This window comes from Lithobates pipiens, unplaced genomic scaffold (genome assembly GCF_037356315.1).
Source record: "Lithobates pipiens isolate NorthernLeopardFrog02 unplaced genomic scaffold, aLitPip1_a1.2 Scaffold_22, whole genome shotgun sequence".
NCBI classification, from domain to species: Eukaryota; Metazoa; Chordata; class Amphibia; order Anura; family Ranidae; genus Lithobates; species Lithobates pipiens.
In genome coordinates, this window is record NW_027507784.1 from 178,614,126 (window position 1) to 178,637,643 (window position 23,518).

At 38.9% G+C, this 23,518-nt stretch overlaps 1 protein-coding gene across 1 annotated transcript; it reads left to right on the forward strand.

Moving 5' to 3' along the window:
- Positions 1-717: 717 nt before the first annotated feature.
- On the forward strand, positions 718-22,719 carry MSTN (myostatin). Its single transcript, XM_077448679.1, has 3 exons — positions 718-1,221; positions 9,263-9,630; positions 21,847-22,719. The coding sequence occupies exons 1-3, from the start codon at positions 858-860 to the stop codon at positions 22,225-22,227; spliced, it is 1,113 nt and encodes a 370-aa protein (XP_077304805.1). The 5' UTR covers positions 718-857; the 3' UTR covers positions 22,228-22,719.
- Positions 22,720-23,518: the final 799 nt, after the last annotated feature.

Genomic DNA, 23,518 nt, shown 5'->3' on the forward strand with positions numbered 1-23,518 from the left:
ATTTTAGGTAAAAAGAATAAAATTAAACACCATTTCCAGACCCGAATGGTCACACTGGTCCCCCTCTCCCCCCCCCCCCCCCCCGAGTGCTCAGCCAGCAATGTCTAGCATGATCACATCCTACCTGACCGGAGTTACCTGTCAGAATGTTCAGATTTCATTATAATAGAGTTTTACAAATGTTTAGTCCTTGTTTGCAGCAGGCATTTTTTAGTGACAGTGTCAGAATGACAAGCATCTCTGTTGTCGTAAAAGTATTTGTTTCTGCATTTGGATCATGGTAACAAGTATTAATGCTTAAGAGAAAAAAAATAATGCTTACAATGATAACTAGTTTTCTTCATTTATCAAAGCACTTTTACAAGGCACTATATACATGAAATATATGAATGACAAGAATATAATAGATGTTCTCTGTTTATTGGGTATAATTGAGTATATTGCTGCAGTAAAACATAATTTTTTTTTGCCCATAGACCATTATTTGGATGTTTTTACATGCACTATGAAAAGTGTCCTAATATGATTATGCAGTCATTTCCATGGATATGTATTCAGTTGTGTGCTCAGAATGATGAAACCACTTTGTGCTGTAATACATACCCTTCTTCTGGCAGTGAGGGTCTAACTGCTGCCAGTTAGTTTCATTGAATATGTTGTAGCCAATAGCTGACTCTGATGACACAAGCGTAACACAAGTTGGAGTATAAAAGAACACCTAAGTAACACATGATTTATCATTGCAGATTTGTTTTTAAGCTGAAATCTTAATTGTAATAGGAAAGTTTGCTTTCCACAGCTTGGCAGCTACCCAATTATTTAAAAAAAAAAAGGCACTAAAAAAATTATATGAGAACATGGTAAAGGTACATGTCTGCAGTTTTATTTACCTGTGCATTCTGGTAATATTTTCTCCTGTAAATATGAACAACAACAATCAAGCGACCGATAAGGACATCCTGTGCAGTTCTTGTACTTGGAGACAGAACAGCAAATCTTCAAGATTGGAAGCCATAAAGATCCAGATACTTAGCAAACTTCGACTGGAGCAGGCACCTAACATCAGCAAGGATGCTATAAAAAATCTTTTACCCAAAGCTCCTCCGTTAGAAGAGCTGATTGACCAGTATGATGTTCAGGGTGATGACAGCAGTGAGGGATCCATGGAAGAAGATGATTATCATGCCACCACTGAAACTATTATCACCATGTCCACAGAGCGTAAGTAGAGAATACCAGTCTCTCTGACAAGAACACTTTCACATCTTTTATTCTTTGGACAAGCCAAATGCTTTTTTTTCCCTCCCTTCTTTTAACTGAACACTACCAGGCTGTGTTGTGTGTATTGTATTACATGGAGAAGGCCAAGCTTTAAATTCACACATGAAATCTCCTAAAATCACTTGGGAAAAGCTGAAATACAAGACAGTAGGGGGATTGGATATTTTTGTTGCTGGCTATTTATAGAGAGCACCGGTAAATGGTTCATTCGAGAAAAAATGGCATGGCCAAAACTGTGTTAAATAGTTCATAGCATGCTGTATGCTGTGCGTGCATGCTCTCTGTATTTCATTGATTGCCTATATTAACATTGCAAATCCCTTTGTGCAATGTGACAATCTTGCTTTTCTGTTTTAAATCAGCATTGAGATTGTAAATGTGAAAATACTAATGAGAATGCAGGGGATGATGTGCTCAACATTGCAGGTTTCCATGCCAGCTAAGTGAACTCAAGTTTGCTGAATACACCCTAGTATTTCAGAAGAAGCAACTAATGCTGTAATTTGCCTTTACTTTGATTACTCTGATTCCCATGTTAGAGATAAACCTACCTCCCCCTAATTATTAACCATCCCCAACATCTGAAAAATTACATATTTAAATTAGTATTATCTTGTGTCAATTCTGAAATAGAAATGAAGGCAGAATATTTTAAACTGCAATGTGTTTTGAAAACTACGCAGTGGATCCAATTTAATAAAAGAATAGGGGATGCTTATTTGGCTTAGTGAATAATGTAAAGCTGTGTTTACTTTACACATCCAACCATACAAAAAACAAAATCCTGATTTTTGTATGTTTGTGCACATAACTTGGGATTCAAACTAGATATTTATACATTTTGTGAAGTGATCATTCACTACTTTAGTAAATCAACCCCTTTTCTGCAACTAGTGACTTAATGCAATATGTTCATATCCATGGAGAAGTAGCAGTCCAGCACCAGGCTTTGCTGAACTGGATTTCTTAAACTATGCTTCTGCATCATAGCATAACCTCAAAACAGTTGCCCATAAAATGATGCCTTTAATTTAAAGTAACATATTGCATATTCAAAATCATTAATAAAAATTAAGTCCAGCCAAACCTTTTTTTATCATTTGGATTGAATGAAGAAGAGTTAGAACCCCTTTAGGTTTTTACTGCTGTCTAGGGCTCTAGAGATTACCCCTCGCTTTCTGTCCTAGTAACAATGGTTTCACAAGGCAGGAAGTGATGCAAAATCTGCAATAAGGACATCAACAGCAATACAAATTTGATTGAGGGCCTATCCTTCTAAAAAAGGATTTTTATTTCTTTCCGTGTAGTTGTTTCAGAGTTTCCCCTCACTTATTACAGGCATACCCCACTTTTAAGTACACAATGGGGTTTATTTATTAAAGCTGAAAAGTGAAAAATCAGGCTCACTTCTGCATAGAAACCAATGAGCTTCCATGCTTTATTACAAACACTTAATTGAACAAGCTGGGGTTAGAAGTTCATTGGATTCTATGCAGAAGTGAGCCTGATTTTGCACTTTCCAACTTTAGTAAATAAACCCCATTGTGTACTTAAAAGTGGGTTATGCCTGTATCTGGTAAAACCATTGTCTCTGTGACAGTAAGTGGAGAGTCCAACATTAAAAAACAATGGTTTTCCCAACTCTTTCCAAATGGTAAAGCAAGTATTGGCTTGACATACACTTTAAAGGCATTCAAAGCGATTGCAGTTAATGTCATAAAAATCATCATAAAATAGAAAATAAAATATATTGTATGAAAATCTGATCTTTGAAAATATTTATTTACATAATATATGATACACTTGCCTAGGTAAGCCCTGGTATTTGGTCTTCATGGGGTTGATTTACTAAAATTGGAGAGTGCAAAATCTGGTGCATCTCTGCATACAAAATCAGCATCAGCTTCCTGGATTTATTGTCAAAGCAATTGAACAATTTTGAAGCTGATTGGCTAACAGGCACAGCTGCACTAGATTTTGCACTCTCCAGTTTTAGTAAATCAACCTCACTGTTTCATTACATATACATTGTTTTTTTGTAAAAAAAAAAATATGAAACACAAATGAGAAAGAATACATTTAAATATGTTAACAAAAAACTTTGCAGCTGGTTGATTTACTAAATGAGTACAATATCACTATAATAAAAAACTATATTTAGTTAAATAATTTATTTATGTACACAGAAAATTCCCCTTTTTAAGTTGCTCTGCACATAATTGGATGCTTAAGTCACGTGGCTAAGTGAAAAGTGAGCTTTTTAGTAAATCACCCTCAAAGGATTATGCTTGAAAACTAATAGTAAAATTAAAGATGCAAGTAAGAATTCATTCCTTGCCAGGTTTTTTCTCTTATATTTTCTTTCTGGTGGTATAGATTTAACAGATATTGTAAAAAATGTGCAATGTTGAGAAGCAACAGACAAATGGTATTTAGTACTTTAATATACATATGTATATTGTTACATAAATATGTTACATTTTATACATAAAAAATATGTCAAAGAATAGTTTAACTACCCAACAAAATCATATAGCTAAATAGCATTTACAACCTAAATATCATTCTCATGTGTGTGTCTGCTTGTGTAAAAAAAAAAAAAAGGATTTGGCCATACAGTGATTTAATCAGAGGTTAATTGGCTATGCAAGGTTCTGGTTAACTAAGTGAGTTATCCTTTGGTATGCAATAGGCATTGCATACTAAAAATTAGCTTACTAAAGAAGTAATTTACCATAGCTCTTTCAACCTCAAGGGTTTTCTAATGGCAAAAAAGGATTTTCTCTTTATAACTGTCATTGGATGGTTTTCTGGGTACTCCTTAGGTTCTTTGATGAAGACTAAAAATGCTTTTGGGCTGTTTAAATAAAGGAGTTGAGAAACTTCACACAATGACATGTGAATATTGACATTCACTTCAGTTATCTAGTCAAAGCAAATTCCTGTTCAATTTGAATACCCATTTGAGATGCAATAAGTAAACAGGAATATGCTTTTAATATGACTGGATATTTGAAGTGAATATTCACACAATCTAATGTGTGAAAAGTATCAACTCCTTTAGTGAATCAGTCTGAATATCAACAGAAAAATACATGTGGACATGAAGAAATTCACTACATTTTTGAAATAACATACCAACTTTCCAGTGTATGGATTACTGTTCTGATCTAATAAAAAATATACACTGGGCCTGCCATTTGAAAAATGCTCTGCACATTCCATCAAAAAAAGCAATGCTGAGCATACTAACTCCATGTATCTTTAAGGGCTCATTCACATGGATATTTGTAGTTGATTTATGGGCCTAACGTAACTTCCTGAACCTTTCCCTTGCCCGGGGAGCTGCATGTGCCATGTACAGCCTGGCATACAAGTAAATGGCTACACACAGCAGTACTCATGTAAACACCAATGCTTGTTTGCAACAGCATATACCTGTGCATGCATATCTGACCTGTTTCTCGCAGACAGAAGTTTTTCACTTGGAATTTACATCTAACATGCATGTATGGGTAAACAACGATGCAATGAAACATCTTACTTTAAAAGAGTATGGCTTTTAACAGGCTTTCACTTGTATGGCAAGCTGTATGTGCACATGCTGCTCTCCGGTGTGGGAAAGCTCTAGGAAATTTACACTAGGCACATAAAAACACTTACAAATATCTGTGTGTATGAACCCTAATGCAGCATTTTCCAAAAATGTCAAATATCTCAATACAAGGTACCCAAACCAGTGCTTTTTCTTTGATGATTACTTTGCAATTGCTGCAGGAATTTTAGAACTCATACCAATATCTGCATTTTTACTATTCACCCAGCTACACAGTGAACTTGGTCATGTCACAGATTTGCTTTACAACTACTCCCGCTTGTAAAACCCAGCAAAGTATAACTAAATAGATAAAACCATAGAGTGTCTTACATATAACAAAAGAAACAGAACTTAAAGTTACACTGCACTGATTCATAGATACTACTCTGTACATTAGAAAAAGTCTGCATGTGCCAATAATGAGTATTTTCAAGAAGCATGTGCTCAATCCCATAGGAGCCAGATTCCTGAAATAATTATTGAGATCGTTCTGGGACTATAAGCTCCACACATGCTGTCAGGATCACTTAGGAATTTAGAGGAAGCATTGGAATCCAAATACATCTGGCCCTAACAACCATGTGATCAGTAGCAATGGCAACGTATTTGCAGTTAAAGGGTTGGCCAAGCATCAACAGGAAAACTGTCTAATGTAAAAAAAAATAACCCCCTTTAATGCAGTTAGTGAATAATGCATTTCAATGCATTCCTATTTATGGCCTGGTAGTCATTCAATACCAAAGTTTATTAAATGGACTTTTTTTTGTCAGTAAACAAAACAAGTTTCATGTTACTACAAAGAAAATCTAGGTTCATAAACCATTTTGAAGAAATACAAAGGATTGTTTTATATGGACAAAAGCTGCAAAAAATTCAAATAGAAATAAGACATATAAGAAATTGCACATAAATCGAATTTTGGTAAACTAAATTTAATCTAACAGGATTAATAATGAATGTAACACTAATAATGAATTGTAAGAGCTTACTTAGTGCTGTTCTTTGGTAATGTATCAGGTATTTTTAATTTAATATTGTTGAACAAGAAGAGCAGTAATTATATTTTACTTGGGTAAGTAAATACAACCATGCTTAAAGCAATAGTAAACCACTGAAAATAAAAAATAAAAACCTGCAAGACAATGGCATAATGGGCTAGTATGCATCACATTATGAAATACCTACCTTCCAGTGGAGCCCGGTCACTGCTGACACTGCTGACATGTTCCCCTGGCCTTTCTTCCTTGTTCGCGGGCAGCGGTGCTGTGAGTAGATTGAGTCGTGATCATGATACTCCCACGCATGCATGTGGGAGCCTTCGGTTCCGGCAAGAAGCTCTGGCACAGAATATCGGACCTTCAGAGCGCATGCTCCGCTAACGTCAGCGTCAGGGATATTAATTTTACCTACAGGTAAGTCTTATTATAGGCTTACCTGTAGGTAAAAATAACAAAGCAGGGTTTACTACTGCTATACCAGAAAATATAAAGTGACTGTCTTTCACTTTAACTTATGTTTTAACTTATTGACATTACTCATACCTTTTGTTCTATAGCCAGTTGTGCATCTGAAACTTTCATTTAAATGGTACAAAATTCAGCCTATCATTTGAGCCTACAGTATATGTCTACTTGAAGGTCATGTACAAATAGTAAGCTTTGTCTGACATTTATTTTTCACTATAGCCTCTATGAAAAGAATAAATAGGGTCGATGTTTCAAAATATTTGAATAACGTAGGGAATTTATAAAAATCCTGTCAAGTTAGTATAGAAGTCTATATATTACTGGAGAGATTCACCCTCTCTTTTTGTCCTGGGGACTATTGTCACAAAGACAGAACATGATAGCGAATCCAACTTTATAGAAATGTCACCAGAAGAGGTGAGAGTAAACCATCTAATGGAGGGAACTCCTATTCTGGTGATGAGTGTCTAAGAGATAACTTCACTTCCCCTCACTTTGTAGAGATTTTCTCTCACTTCCTGTTGTGACTTCGGTACAGGAAATGAAGAACTGGAAATGGCACACAGACAATAAAAAACACAATGATGGGTTTTTAACTCTTCCATAACCTATCCAGATCTGAAAAACTTGTTTTGGCTGTACATAGAACTTCAGGTAGACCTCCATCCATTTTTTCTAGTTTTGGATTAGGTGGAGAAGGGTTCTTATTCCAGTTTTTGTCCTCCAAGGGGACAGTCACACTCACTGGTTGTCCTGTCTCCATTTCTAACAGAACAGAAGGTTTTCTGACAGGAAATATAAACTTCCAGTTGGACAACAGTTCCCACCTCAGTACCTGATTAGAGGCTAACTTTGCCCAAAGCAATTTTAGAACAGCAATGACAAAAAATGGGATAACTCTTGAGTGCCTGTAATATACTCCCAGGTTCCTTTGGACTGATAATATTGAGCCCTGAAGCTCATGGAGATTTGCAGTTGACTACAAATGGCACATGTCACTGACCACGTTGTTTGTATGACACCTGTTCAAGTGACAATTTCCTTACTTTGGTAAAGTTTAGGTCTTACAATGTCTCTGGAACAAGAAGTGAGCATAAATGTCCATGATGAGAACACAGACAGCAATAAAAATAAGACCTTTTCTATTCTATGCATAACCTTTAAACCAGGGATATGCAATTAGCGGACCTCCAGCTGTTGCAAAACTACAAGTCCCATCATGCCCCTGTCTCTGGGTGTCATGCTTGTGGCTGTCAGAGTCTTGCTATGCCTCATGGGACTGCAACAGCTGGAGGTCCACTAATTGCATATCCCTGCTTTAAACATTAAGTGATGTTTTATGTTTATCCATTTGTGGGGACAAACACACCTAAAGAATAAGAACGGGGCCAAATAGTATATGTGAGTTCTGGATTATTCCATGTATTATGTCTTTTACCAAACATAATTTGATGATAATAATGTTTTTATAAAAAAAAAAAAAAAAAATTAAAATATAAATTGAATGGACCTTCACTGTGCCATATCCAATTATCTATACATACAGAACCATAGGAAAATTATTGGTTGAAATAAGGCAGACTTTATTGTCAGAACATGAGGCAGCTGAATATTAAAAAATATATATTTTATTTCTCCAACATTTAAAATTTGCACATTAAAAACAAGTTGCAACACCCTTTGTACATAGAATAATTAATACCAAAACGCTACCTAACTAAGAAGTTGAGATATAGAATTAGCATAAGATATTATTGGACAATACATATAGCACTGTATTGCTGTGAGTGTAAAAAACATCAAAAACAGGTATAATGTCCACAGTTACTCCATTCTGGAAAGTCTATGTACAAAGGAAGTTGCTACTTGTTTTAATTGTGCATAGTATAAATGGTGCAGAAATAAAATAATTATTTTTTTAATATTCAGCTAACTCATGTTGTGTCGATAAAGTCTGCTTTGTTTCAACCAATAGGGTTCCTATGGTTCTGTATGTATAAATATTTGAAATATCACCCCACCAAACCAAGTATTTCAGCTTTGATCCCACCAGTAGGTTGACTAATTTGTTTCATATAACTCCAGAGGACTCAAGTGATCCCTGTATGTTTATGTGCAGCCATCCTACATGTGCACTTATCTTTTAGTAACAACTAAAAGTAGATGGAAACCCAGTCACTAACAAGCTCTACCACATGCATGTTGTTTCAAAAGTGATTTTCAAAGTTTGTAAATCTGGCGCTTTTTCATAAAATAATATATTTATTCCTGCCATGAAGGTCCTTGTTCAGGAACTTCCTGTTATAGGATGACGGCACTTAATTCTTATCTCCCAAATGTGCTCAATTACTCTAATTATAGAGATACAAGTGGCCATACACAACACACATTGTGCACAAGTCCAAACCCGCCCGAGCTATCCCACTGGGAAGCTGTCAAAACCGACAGCCAATCATAGGTGGCAGAGACATTTCTTGTCCTGCACCCTTGTAGACGTGAGGCTGCAGGGTAGCTGAATGCCTTTGCCACCTATGATTGGCTGTTAGCTTCCTGGCAGGGAACCTCAGGCAGGTCCAGACTTGTGTCCAAACATGCTTGAGCTCATCTCTATGTGAAACTGCTCGTGTGCATACATGAAAAAAGATCATAGCTACAAAGAGGCTACAGGAGATCAGCAGTACTGAGATGCAACAAAGGATGAAAAAAGTCATTTTATTAGTAGTTTGTTTATGGCACAAACTAAATATCATTCAGTTAGGGTTTACATAAAGTAAAAGATCTCCTATACAACCCTACTACTGCATGCTAACCACTCTCAAACTCCTCACCTCTAACTAAATTTGCAAATGACTAAAACTTTAAATATTTTGTGCAATGTGACTCAGTAAATATATTTTACTGTTTTTGTTTTTTACAGATGATTTTTCAACTACAGAGAAAACAAAATGTTGTTACTTCAAATTCAGCTCTATAATGCAGTACAATAAAATAGCAAAAGCTCAGCTTTGGATTTATTTGAAGCCAGTCCAAAGACATACCACAGTTTTTGTGCAGACATTCAGACTTCCCAGATCATCAAATGATGGTACAAGATCTACTGGAATCCGACCGCTAAAGCTTGAGATGACCCCGGGACCTGGTGTCTGGAAAAGCCTTGATGTGAAAGCTGCACTGCAAAACTGGCTTAAACAACCTGAATCCAGTATTGGTATAGAAATAAAAGCTTCTGATGAAATGGGTAGAGACATCCCATTAGGCCATCGTGGTTCAAATGAAGACGGGCTGGTAGGTCATCTATATATAAAATTGCTGAGTAAAAAAGTGAATAGAGCTTAGCTAAAAGGGTGATTAAAATCTCTTCTATTTACAGATTTAAAGTGATTGTAAATGCTCCTTTTTATTCTTTTAAAATAACATACATGTTATACTTACTTCCTCTGTGCAGTTGGTTTTGCACAAAGCAGCCCCAATCCTCCTCTTCTCAGGTCCCTTTTCTGCTCTCCTGGCCCCTTCCTCTGGCGAGTGCCCCCTCAGCCAGTAGCTTGCTACAGGGGGTACTCGAGCTGAGTGAGAGCTCTGTTTATCCATTCAGACACGGAGCCCCGACCCAGTGCTATCCCCTCTCTCCCCTGATTGGCTGACTGATTTTGATTGACAGCCATGGGAGCCAATGACGCTGCTGCTCTGTCAATCAGGAGGAGTGTCTGGGACAGCTAAGACACTCGTGGACATCGCTGCAGAGAGAAGGGGCTCAGGTTAGTAATTAGGGGGTGCTGGGGGTGCTGCTACACACAGAAGTTTTTTTTTTATCTTGATGCATAGAATGCATTAACCTCCCTAGCGGTATGATTATTTCAGATTGTAGGTGCTGAAAGTGGTACAATTATTTTGCATGAAAATTTGGTGTTTAATATTGTAGTCCTGTAATTCTTAGGAATAACTCACTTAAATCTGTCCAAACAAGAGTCTAGCAGACATCCTGGGTATGATAAAGTTTGAAAAATGAAATCATAAATTATAATATAATAAATAACTATAAATAATTATACCAAATAATAATATAACAAGAATAAAAATTATTCAACAATGTAATCAAATCAAAAACACTGAAATTTGCTCAGTTGCAGAATTGTCACTGTCATTACTTTTCAGTATTTGATGACGGATCTCCCCACAAATCGCTATCCCTCAATTCTGTGAGTGATTCTAATTTATTATCGCTGTTTTCTAGCTGGTCTAAAACCATTTTTGATGTAAAGGGACAGTTTCGGTTGCTATGGACAATCTCCAGTTTCCAGGCATAAACAATAGTTTTTATATTATAAAACTTCATGCAGGACACTGGGTAGAACACTAGAGACAAAGGGGATGTGAAATTATTACATACAGCAATGTAATCTGTAAGATTACATTATACTGTATGTATAGTGTGTGTTTCACTTTTTGCATTTGGCGCCGTTCTCCGTCCCCGTGCGTCACAACGCTTGCAGGGAACGGAGATCGGCTCTGTGATGAATCAAGCAGAGCGCGGCTCTCTCGTACAGCGAGGGGACATCGCTGGATCCAGGGGAGAAGGTAAGTAAACCCTCCCTGCATTCAGCGATGGTATACCCTTCAGATCTCATTATGAAAACCCTTCAGATCTCATTTCTTTTTTTTCTTCCTATTTCTTTTTTATGCACAGTGTATCCAGGCCTATTTGAACCTATGTACCATAGCTGTCTATCTGCACTTGGGTACCTTAACCTGGTATGCTGTTTCTTGCACTGGTTGCAACCTTCACACTGTACTCTGCCTGTCTTTGCTTGGCCTACTCACAGATTATTCATCTATATAGGATGTTTATACCTTACATATGTATAGTGTCTGTTGCTCAAGTTATAAACTTCAAGTGTTGATTCTGCATATTCATTTCTGATTTTGCTTCCCTTTCCTGTTCCTTGTATCCAGATTTTGCACAGTATATTTGATCCTTGTTCCTTACTTATGTATTTTGTTTTTAATTCTGGTTATAGCCTTCTGTGTGGATCTATTTAGTCTATTCATTCTATACCTAACTTTGTTGCAAATTGAATATGCCATCCTGATTCTGGCACCCACACCCACCAACCTACAAAATTATGTTAAATGAACAAAAAGTCCATCTACTGTATATACTCCATAACTCCAAAAAAGCTGGGATGCTGTGGAGAATCTACATAAAAAATAATGCAATGATTTGGAAATGTCATAACACAACGAATCATGTTTAAACTGAGAAAAATCACCATTCAAAAAAAAAAAAAGTAATTTTGAAATTTATAGCAACACTTCCCCAAAAAATTGGGACAGGGCAACAAAATGGTGCTAACAAGGAAGAGCTGGAGGAATATTTTGCAACTAATTAGGTTTATTGGCAACAGGTCAGTAATATGACTGGGTATAAAAGTCACAGTATCTCAGAAGTAAATACAGGCAGAAGTTCACCAAACTGTGAAAATCAGCATCTAAAAATTGTTGAGCAATTTTAGAATAATGTTTCTCAACATAAACTTACAAAGACTTTAAATATATCATCATCTACGGTGCATAATATCATCAAAAGATTCTCAGAATCTGGAGAAATATATGTGCGCAAGGAACAAGGCTGAGATGTAATATTGGATGCCCATAATCTTTGCGTCCTCAGATGGCACTGTATTAAAAACAGGAATGAGTCTGTGAGAGACATCACTGCATGGGTTCAAGAATACTTCCAAAAATCCCAGATTGTGACAACAGTTCACAGTGCCATCCAAAAATGTAAGTTAAACCTCTATCGTGCAAAGAAGAAGCCATATCTGAACATGATCCAGAAACACTGCCAACTTCTGTGGGCCAAAGCTCATTTAAAATGATCTGTTGCAAAGTGGAAAACTGTTCTGTGGTCTGATGAATCAAAAATTGTCCTTCATTTTGGTAACCATGGGCGATGCGTCCTCCAGACTGAATAGGAGAGGGACCTTGTGGCTTGTTATCAGCATTCAGTTCACAAGCCTGCCTCTCTGATAGCATGGGGGTCCATTAGTGCATATAAAATGGGCAGCTTGCACATCTGGAAAGGCACCATGCTGAAAGATATATCCCGGTTTTTAGACCAGCATATGCTCCCAACCAGATGACATCGTTTTCAAGGTAGGTCTTGCATATTTCAGCAGGACAATGCTAAACCACATACAGGCATACCCCACTTTTAAGTACAAAATGGGGTTTATTTACTAAAGCTGGAAAGTGCAAAATCAGGCTCCCTTCTGCATAGAAACCAATGAGCTTCTAACCCCAGCTTGTTCAATTAAGCTTTGGTAATAAAACCTGGAAGTTCATTGGTTTCTATGCAGAAGGGAGGCTGATTTTGAACTTTCCAGCTTTAGTAAATAAACCCCATTGTGTACTTAAAAGTGGGGTATGCCTGTACTGCATCTATGACAACAGCATAGCTTCATAATAGAAGGGCCTGAGTGCTTACTCGTCTGCCCGCAGTCCAGACCTTTCACCAACTGAAAATATCTGGTGCATCTTGAAACAAAAGAATGCAAGGAATGCAGGACTGTTGAGCAATTAGGTAAGAGGCAAGAACAGGACAACATTCCTCTCCGAAAACTCCAGCAACTGATCTCCTCAGTTTCCAGAGTTATACGAAGTGTTATTAAAAGAAGTGAGGATGCTACTCTCGGCCCTGTCCTAACTTTTTTGAGACATGTTGCTGCCACCAATTTCAAAATGACCCTTTTTTTTATTACATAGTACATTTTCTCAGTTGATATGTTTTCTATTTTCTATTGTGAGTAAAATATGAGTTTATGAGATTTTCAAATCATTACATTCTGTTTTTATATGTAGATTTTACACAGCATCCTAACATTTTTGGAATTGGGATTGTATTAAAGAACACAAAGTTCAATTAAGAAGTCCACTTCAACAGCTTACAAACCTTGCAGATACTGCTAACTTGTGAACTTTTGGGTTCTGAATCCGTATTTCATGTATTTTGGGATAATCTCTTTTTTATATTTGTTGCATCTTCTCATCCACATAGAGCATAACTTAAAGTGGAAATAAACTGTATCTAAGCACCACAAACTGAAAACACTATTCATTTTCAATATCCAAAGCAAGCTCACGTATCCATCCATGTCTCCATTGTTTCTTTTGTTGAGAAATTTGCTTTGAACCCCCCCCCCCCCCCACCCCTAGCATTTCTAGCAGTGGCCGTCTTGAGCGGGGGCAGGTGATTCATGTAGCATTCATGTAGCATTGACCTCATGTAGCATTAAGGGTGTGCTTTGCTGAGAGAGCCATTCTATTCCTCCTCCAAAAAAATGCCCATGAAGACTTCTGGGATGTATTACATCATTTTGGCCTGGGCCATAAATCAGGAAGTAAATGATAAAATGTAAAAAAAAAAAAAAAACAATTAAATCTAATATACCTTCCTATCTATTTACTAATGATAGCAGCATAAAGATTAAAAAATAATCAATGTTGATTGAGCGAATTTAGTTCCACTTTAAAAAAACATTTAAAAATGGTGATTGCCATTGTAGATGCTCTTTTCTGATAACTCTAGCCTAAACAATACTATGTAGTTCTCTTTTTTTGAGTTGGGGTTCTCTTTTACCATATCTAACCTTGTCTGTACTGTGCTGGGAGATCTCATTATCAGATGTAAACTAGACTTGAATACGGTCTATCCTAACAAAGGGTGAAGGGTTTAGAAGTTTTTTTTTTAAATCCAAACTCTTTTATTGATATTGAAGGTCCGGGCAAGAAAAGAGAAATATCATATATTGCAGAGTATACAGGAGTTACATTCATGCATAAATAGAAACAAAAAGGATCATAACCAACATGTCAGTAACTTTTGAGCCTGTTGCAACAGCTCTTATGCCCTGTACACATGACCGGTTTTCCCGTTGGAATAAACGCTGAAGGTTTTTCCAACGGGATTCCGATGGAATACCACTGAAACTGTCTTGCGTACACATGATCACACCAAAGTCCGACCGTCAAACACGTGGTGACGTACAACACATACGACGGGACTAGAAAAAGGAAGTTCAATAGGCAGTAGCCAATGGGTTCCATCTCGTACTTGCTTCAGAGCATGTGTAGTTTTTTGCCCGTCGGAACAGCATACAGACAAGCGGTTTTCCCGATAGGAATTGGTTCCGTTGGAAATATTTCGAACATGTTCCATTTCTAGGTCCATCAAAATTTTCAATGTAAAAAGTCTGATGGGCCATACACACGATCAGAATATACGATGTAAAGCTCCCATCTGACTTTTTCTGTCGGACATTCCGCTCATTGTGTACGCGGCATAACTCTGAACTACAGGGTAAGATTGACAGACATCCATTGCACAGAATACAAGACATAAAATAACAAAACAGCAGGTAACAAAACAGTTTCCATGAGGTTTCATCAACAATGATTACATCTGCAGCAGCCTATCCATTACATTGGTGGTAGGCAAATTGCTCTCTCAATAATAAGGAATTAACATAGTCTATCCATTGGAGAAGAAGTATTTTGCTTATCAACTAATATAAATGCTGCACTACATCCCTTAATAGATAAATAGAAATTTTAAAGGTATATTTGGAATTTTTAGCGTGCACAATTATAACAAAATCATGTATAAAAAAGCTGAAATTTATTAGAACAATGTTAAAAGCAGACATTCAAAAGGGTAAGTATTGATATCACCATACTAATACAGGTGCAGACTGATTTCATCTCTACATGTTTCGCCTTGGAAATTGGCTCCTTCAGAATTTATGGATATTAGGCACAGTAAGCACTAAGAATACAAATATTTTGTTTTAGAAAAATAGAACAATGAACAGTCACAAAACATCAAAAGCATATAACAAAAATTTACAAATTTGAAAATATTCATGAGTTGGGGAAAGAGATGAAATCAGTCTGCACCTGCATTAGTACTTTAATATCAATACTTATCCTTTTGAATGTCTGTTTTTAACATTGTTCTAGTAAATTTCTACTTTTTTATGAATGATTTGTTATAATTGTGAACCTTAAAAATCCCAAATATACCTTTCAAATTTCTATATTCTATCCATTGTTTAACTGTCGGGATAACTCTTCTCTGCTGCAGAGACCACGTCAGTAATTAGTGGTGTGTCTGACTGATGGAGTACTCTAATGCGGTGTTGGCTTGGATCACATTCCAGAGCTGCAGGTATTGGTAAAATTGCTTGTGAGATAGCAAAAATTCTGACCGTTTCTGATCATAAGATTATATGCCAGAGAATGCCTGACCTATATAAAATAATTCCCTATGCCTCCATTAATGGAAGCCCTCTTGTTTAGCCAGCTCAGGGTATAATGGGTTATGACCCAAAGTGGTAAATCAGAAAAAGCCAGTCAGTTTCAGGGAGGTTTTTAAGGCACCCCAGACTCTTCTCAGAAGGACCATAGGGGGAGGGAGGAGGCTGAGAGAGCAGGCAAATCCATCTCTAAGATTGGAGATTGCAGGTAAAGCAGGGTCAGAAATAGTGATTAGACAAGCTATGGGATCACTATTACCTATGTGCCCCCAGTCATCAAGTTGCTGAGATTGGGCGGCAAGGAAATACATTTTCCCTTCTCACAAGTAAGCAGCCTTAATTTTATCTTAGTGTACTGGAATAAGAGGGTGACATACTGAGTTGATTTGCTAAAACTAGGGGATGCAAAATCTGGTGCAGCTGTGCATTGGTAGGCAATCAGTTTCTATCTTCAGCTCACAGTTAAGCTTTGACAAAAAAAAAAATTGAAGCTGATTGGTTTCTATGCAAAGCTACACCCTACTGAATCTTCTTTAAGAACTATCTGCAGTTGATCAATAAAACAATTGATGATCACTGCAAATAGGTCTAGTTGATGTAATTGGCCCATGTAAGCAATATTAGCAACTACAGTTATACCTTGGATTACGAGCATAATTAGTTCCAGAAGAATGCTTGTAATCGAAAGCACTCGTATATCAAAACAAGTTTCCCCATAGGAAATAATAGGAATAATGATAATCAGTTCCACAGCCACTGCTTGTCTTTGCAGGTGTCTCCAAGTGGTCTTCAAGTATTTCCGAATGTCTCATTCCTGCAAAGTCAAGCAGTGGCTGTGGAACGAGTGGTCTCCGAGCATCACCGGCACCTCCACACCTCTGGCCAAATGCGGTACTGCACACCCCAGAGGCTTGAATCAAGCTTGTCTTGCAAGACAACACGAGTCAGGATTTAAAAAAAAAATAGCTCATATTGCGAAACGCTCAGAAACCGTGTTACTCAGAATCTGAGGTTCCACCAACGCTGTATCCTGGCCTAGGCTGACGAGGCCCAGGCCTAGGGCAGCACTTTGCAGTGGGGCAGCACGGAAAGAGTCCCCGCCGGCTTGCACTGTAATGCCACGTACACACGACCGGACTTTTCAATGGACTTGGCAGCTGTGGTCCGCCAGACTTTAAAAAAACGAACGGACTTGGCCACACACGATCACTCCAAAAGTCAGATGGATTTGAATGTGATGAGGTAGAATAAGGAAGTTCATAGCCAGTAGCCAATAGCTGCCCTAGCGTTGGTTTTAGTCCTTCGGACTAGCACACAGATGACCAGATTTTTCGACCGGACTCGAGTCAGTCGGAAAGATTTGAGGCAAGTTTTATTTCTAGGTTCGCTGGACTTTTGGGAAGAAAAAGTCCGCTAGAGCCCACACACCATCAAATTGTTTGACGGATTCCAGTCCGCCAGACCAAGTCCATCGAAAAAGTCTGGTCGTGTGTACGCGGCATTAGTGTAACACCAGTCTTATGGGGGATCTGTATTCTACAACTTCTAATTTTGACTGTCCTATCATCCTGTACCACAAACCTTCCTCACTGTGCTATATGTTTTCTGCTGCACCATTGGCATGGTTATATCTTCTTAATCCTCTCCATAAAATTATCAGAAATGTGTGCTTAACCACTTGCCGACCGCCTAACGCCGATGTACGTCGGCAGAATGGCACGGGCAGGCATAAGCACGTACATGTACGTGATTTGCCTCCCGCGGGTCGGGGGCCCGATCGGGCCCCCGCCCGGTGCCTGCGGCGGTCGGTTTTCGTTCGGGAGCGATCCCGGACGAGGGGACGGCCATTCATTCATGGCCACCCCCTCGCGATCGCTCCCGACGAATAGAAATCCCCGGTGACATCACTTCCTCTCCTGTAATGTAAACACAGGAGAGGAAGTGATGTATTCTCTCCTCCGTGTCGGTATTTTTCGTTCCGACACGGAGGAGAGCGGATCAGTGAGTTGCACCAACACATCCCACACACAGTAGAACATGCCAGGCACACTCACACCCCCCCTTTACCCCCCGATCACCCCCCCAATTACCCCTGCCCCCCAGTCACAGTGACACCAATGTCATTTTTTTTTTTTTTTTTTTTTTTTTTGCATTGGTGTCATTTGTGACTGTAATAACTGTTAGGGCAGTTAGAGTTAGCCCCCTTTAGTTCTAATGTACCCCCCTAACCCCCCCAATAAAGGTTTAACCCCGTGATCACCCCCCGTCGCCAGTGTCACTAAGGCTGGGTTCACATTGCAGCGGTTTATGAGAACGAATGTGATTCGCACCGCACTGCAGTGCAAATCACATCCGATCTCTGTGCGATTCGAGTTCAGCCATTCGCCGCACCCGCCGCACCCGCCACACCCGCCGCACCCGCCGCAAATTCGCACGGGACCCTTTTTTTGGCCCGCAGCAGAATCGGATCGCATGGGTGTTCACACCATGCGATCCGAGTTTGCAGATCGCACTGCGATATGCGAACTGATCTGGGGGTGTCAGTAACATTTCACTGACACTCCCAGCAGTTCGCATAGGGCAGTGTGAACTGCCGCCGGGAGGCATGCGATGCGGGAACCCGCCGCGGATTCGCGGCGTTTCCGCATCGCTCCAGTGTGAACCCAGCCTAATAAGCGATCATTTTTCTGATCGCCGTATTAGTGTCCCAGGTGACGCTAGTTAGGCAGGTAGGTATTTAGGTTCGCCGCAGCTTTTTATAGCGCCAGGGACCCCCATATACTACCGCATAAAGCCCCCTGATTGCCCCCTAGTTAACCCTTTCACCAGTGATCACCATATAACTGTTACAGGTGACGCTGGTTGGTTAGTTATTTTTTTATAGTTTCAGGGCACCCGCCATTTATTACCTAATAAAGGTTTAACCCCCTGATCACCCGGCGGGTGTCATTTGTGACTAATAACTGTTAGGGCAGTTAGGGTTAGCCCCCTTTAGTTCTAAGGTACCCCCCTAACCCCCCCAATAAAGGTTTAACCCCGTGATCACCCCCCGTCGCCAGTGTCACTAAGGCTGGGTTCAGATTGCAGCGGTTTGAGAACGGATGTGATTCGCACTGCAGTGCAAATCACATCCGATCTCTGTGCGATTCGAGTTCAGCCATTCGCCGCACCCGCCACACCCGCCGCACCCGCCGCAAATTCGCACGGGACCCTTTTTTTGGCCCGCAGCAGAATCGGATCACATGGGTGTTCACACCATGCGATCCGAGTTTGCAGATCGCACTGCGATATGCGAACTGATCTGGGGGTGTCAGTAACATTTCACTGACACTCCCAGCAGTTCGCATAGGGCAGTGTGAACTGCCGCCGGGAGGCATGCGATGCGGGAACCCGCCGCGCATTCGTGGCGTTCCCGCATCGCTCCAGTGTGAACCCAGCCTAATAAGCGATCGTTTTTCTGATCGCTGTATTAGTGTCACAGGTGACGCTAGTTAGGCAAGTAGGTATTTAGGTTCGCCGCAGCTTTTTATAGCGCCAGGGACCCCCATATACTACCGCATAAAGCCCCCTGATTGCCCCCTAGTTAACCCTTTCACCAGTGATCACCATATAACTGTTACAGGTGACGCTGGTTGGTTAGTTATTTTTTTATAGTTTCAGGGCACCCGCCATTTATTACCTAGTCTCACTAGTGTACCCCTAAATTTAGGGGTGTCTACTTTCCAAAATGGGGTCATTTGGGGGGGGTTTGTGCCATCTTGGCATTTTATGGCCTTCAAAACTGTAACGCCCTTAGAAAGCCTGAAGGCGGTGCTTGGTTTTCGGGGCCCCGTACGCGGCTAGGCTCCCAAAAAGTCCCACATATGTGGTATCCCCGTACTCAGGAGAAGCAGCAGAATTTATTTTGGGGTGTCATTTCACATATGCCCATGGCATGCGTGAGCAATATATCATTTAGTGACAACTTTGTGAAAAAAAAAAAAAAAAAAAAAAAGTTTGTAATTTTCCCGCAACTTGTGGCAAAATATAAAATATTCCATGGACTCAACATGCCTCTCAGCAAATAGCTTGGGGTGTCTACTTTCTAAAATGGGGTCATTTGTGGGGGTTTTGTGCCATCTTGGCATTTTATGGCCTTCAAAACTGTAATAGGTAGTGAGGAGTGAAGTCAAATATTTACGCCCTTAGAAAGCCTGAAGGCGGTGCTTGGTTTTCGGGGCCCCGTACGCGGCTAGGCTCCCAAAAAGTCCCACATATGTGGTATCCCCGTACTCAGGAGAAGCAGCAGAATTTATTTTGGGGTGTCATTTCACATATGCCCATGGCATGTGTGAGCAATATATCATTTAGTGACAACTTTGTGAAAAAAAAAAAAAAAAAAAAAAGTTTGTAATTTTCCCGCAACTTGTGGCAAAATATAAAATATTCCATGAACTCAACATGCCTCTCAGCAAATAGCTTGGGGTGTCTACTTTCTAAAATGGGGTCATTTGTGGGGGTTTTGTGCCATCTTGGCATTTTATGGCCTTCAAAACTGTAATAGGTAGTGAGAAGTGAACTCAAAAATTTACGCCCTTAGAAAGCCTGAAGGCGGTGCTTGGTTTTCGGGGCCCCGTACGCGGCTAGGCTCCCAAAAAGTCCCACATATGTGGTATCCCCGTACTCAGGAGAAGCAGCAGAATTTATTTTGGGGTGTCATTTCACATACGCCCATAGCATGTGTGAGCAATATATCATTTAGTGACAACTTTGTGTAAAAAAAAAAAAAAAATTTTTTTTTTGTCATTATTCAATCGCTTGAGGCAAAAAAATAAAATATTCAATGGGCTCAACATGCCTCTTATCAATTTCCTTAGGGGGTCTACTTTCCAAAATGGGGTCATTTGGGGGGGTTTTGTACTGCCCTGCCATTTTAGCACCTCAAGAAATGAGATAGGCAGTCGTAAACTAAAAGCTGCGTAAATTCCAGAAAACGTACCTTAGTTTGTAGATGTGACAACTTTTGCGCAAACCAATAAATATACAATTATTGACTTTTTTTTTACCAAAGACATGTGGCTGAATACATTTTGGCCTAAATGTATGACTAAAATTGAGTTTATTGGATTTTTCTAATAACAAAAAGTAGAAAATATCATTTTTTTTCAAAATTTGCGGTCTTTTTACGTTTATATCGCAAAAAATAAAAATCGCAGAGGCAATCAAATACCATCAAAAGAAAGCTCTATTTGTGGGAAGAAAAGGACGCAAATTTTGTTTGGGTACAACATTGCATGACCGCGCAATTACCAGTTAAAGCAGCGCAGTGCCAAAGTGTAAAAAGACCTCTGGTCATTTACCAGCAAAATGGTCCGGTCTGAAAGTGGTTAAAGTAGAACTATAAGCAAAACGTTTCCCCCCTGTCAGTTTATTTTTTTTACCATCCCTGTCCCATTGCAGAGATTTGTCTTCAGTTCCTGCCCCATAGCCAAACAGGAAGTGAGAGGAAATCAATGCAAATTAAGGGAATCCATTGCCCACCCCCAGGCCCTCAGAACTAGTGTCCCCACTCAAAAATTTCAGGGCAGGTCTTAAACAGCAAGGGGCTTGACCTTGACAGGAAGGGGTGAGTCATATTTAAATTAGGGAGTGCACGAGTTTAGTCAGGCCTAGGGCAGCACAAAACCTAAATACACTACTGGGTTCCACTGTATACTTTTGTTAGTTTGATGCTAAGCCATGGGTTACATCACTCTGATTGCACCTCAAACCACAATAACCAGTCATCAACTAATTGAATGAACAGGTAATTTTCTGTATTGTAGCATTTTAAATAGAGAAAACATGGGAAGATGTACTGTACATATATTACAGAGATGTACTGAATATTATTTTTTTTTCTTTTGGAAAAAGAAAAATACATTTTAACTTTGCACCCCAACCTACCAATTTGGCAAAATGTTTTGTGTGTACCCTGTTAGAATAGCTGCAACAACAAGTTGCCTTTTATTGTAAGTCACCAGAAGAGTATGTAGAGGGTTAGAAAGAAAATCATTTTAAGTATATTCATTTATCATTGATAAAGGGAATTTAACAGTGGTATTGATGCAGGTGTTAATTATTAAATTACTCATAAATTATATGTGTTTATTTGCATTAATATGTAGAAATTTATACATCAGATTTTTTTTTTGTTTCTTTCTACCATCAGAATCCCTTCATAGAGGTTAAAGTGATGGATACTCCAAAAAGATCCCGTAGAGATTTTGGCCTAGATTGTGATGAACGTTCAACAGAATCTCGGTGCTGTCGTTATCCACTTACAGTTGATTTTGAAGCTTTTGGTTGGGACTGGATTATTGCACCAAAAAGATACAAAGCTAACTACTGCTCTGGTGAATGTGGAATTGTATTCTTGCAGAAATACCCCCATACACATCTTGTTCAGCAAGCAAACCCCAGAGGTTCTGCAGGCCCTTGTTGCACCCCAACTAAAATGTCTCCAATCAATATGTTATATTTCAATGAAAATGAAGAAATCATTTATGGAAAAATCCCAGCAATGGTAGTAGATCGCTGTGGGTGTTCATGAATATGCAGTTGAATGTCTCCAATGTCCCCAATCAACATATAGGATTTCAATGAAAATGAACAAACCATTAATGGAAAACTTCCAGCAATGGTAGAAGATCACTATGGTGCTCTGGAATATGTTGCTTTGCTAATATCAAGAAAGTCAGAGCAATTTCATTCTCCCTTTGTAATGAGAGAGACTGTCATCGCCTTTTCATTAAGCTGAGAAGACATATAAGCTTGCTGTATTCATTTCTTCTTACCAACCATTACACACAAATACCTTGCATGAAAATGCAGAAAGGAAACTTTGGGACCATGTAAATGTACTGTTTTTTCAACATAAACCTTAAACATCCAAAGGTTATTAAACTAGTTCATTATAACCAGACCGTAAACAATGATTTTGATTTTAAACACAACTTTTTAAAAGCACAGTGTTACTAGTCTCGACTGCAAAACGTATTTTTTTGTTTGGTTAATTTTGTAATAATAATAAAGAAAAAAAATATGAATGAGTAAGACTGCATGATGAATATTTTGATGGTCACTGTCTTCATAGCATACAGACAAAATGGAGGTACACTTAGGGATATTTATTGTATTGTGAAAAAAATTATTTACAGCTATACTATTGTACTGAACAGAATGGGATACAGTGCCTTGCAAAAGTATTCACCTCTCTTGACAGTTTTGTTGCCTCACAACCTGGAATTAACATGGATTGTTTGAGGATTTGCATCATTTAATTTACAGAATATGCCCACAACTGAAGATTTTTTTTTTTTTATTGGGAAGCAAACAACAAATAGGACAAAATAACAGAAAAATTCAATGTGCATAACTATTCACCCTCCTAATGTCAATACTTTGTAGAGCCACCTTTTCACACCTATCACAGCTCCAAGTTGCTTTGAATAAGTTTCTTTGAGCTTGCCACATCTTACTACTGGGATTTTTGCTCATTCCTAACCATCCTAGCCTCAAATAACACACATAGTGGTACAGGTTTTGCTCAGGAATATCCCTGTATTTAGCACCATCCATCTTTCCCTCAACTCTGATCAGTTTTCCAGTCCCGACTGCTAAAAAACATCCCCACAGTATGATGCTGCCACTGCCACCACTATGTTTCATGGTGTTCTTTGGGTGATGTGATGTGTTGGGTTTGCGCCAGACATAGCGTTTTCTTTCATGGCCAAAAAGTTCACTTTTAGTCTCATCAGACCAGAGCACCTTCCTCCATACATTTTGGGAGTCTCCCACATGCCTTTTCGCAAACTCAAAATGTGCCATTTTGTGTTTTTGCT

Coding starts and splice junctions, on each gene's coding strand:
- MSTN (XM_077448679.1), top strand. CDS start 858: ATGGTAAAGGTACATGTCTGCAGTTTTATTTACCTGTGCATTCTGGTA. Junction 1,222..9,262: donor TATCACCATGTCCACAGAGC/GTAAGTAGAGAA, acceptor TGTTTTTTACAG/ATGATTTTTCAACTACAGAG. Junction 9,631..21,846: donor GTTCAAATGAAGACGGGCTG/GTAGGTCATCTA, acceptor TTCTACCATCAG/AATCCCTTCATAGAGGTTAA.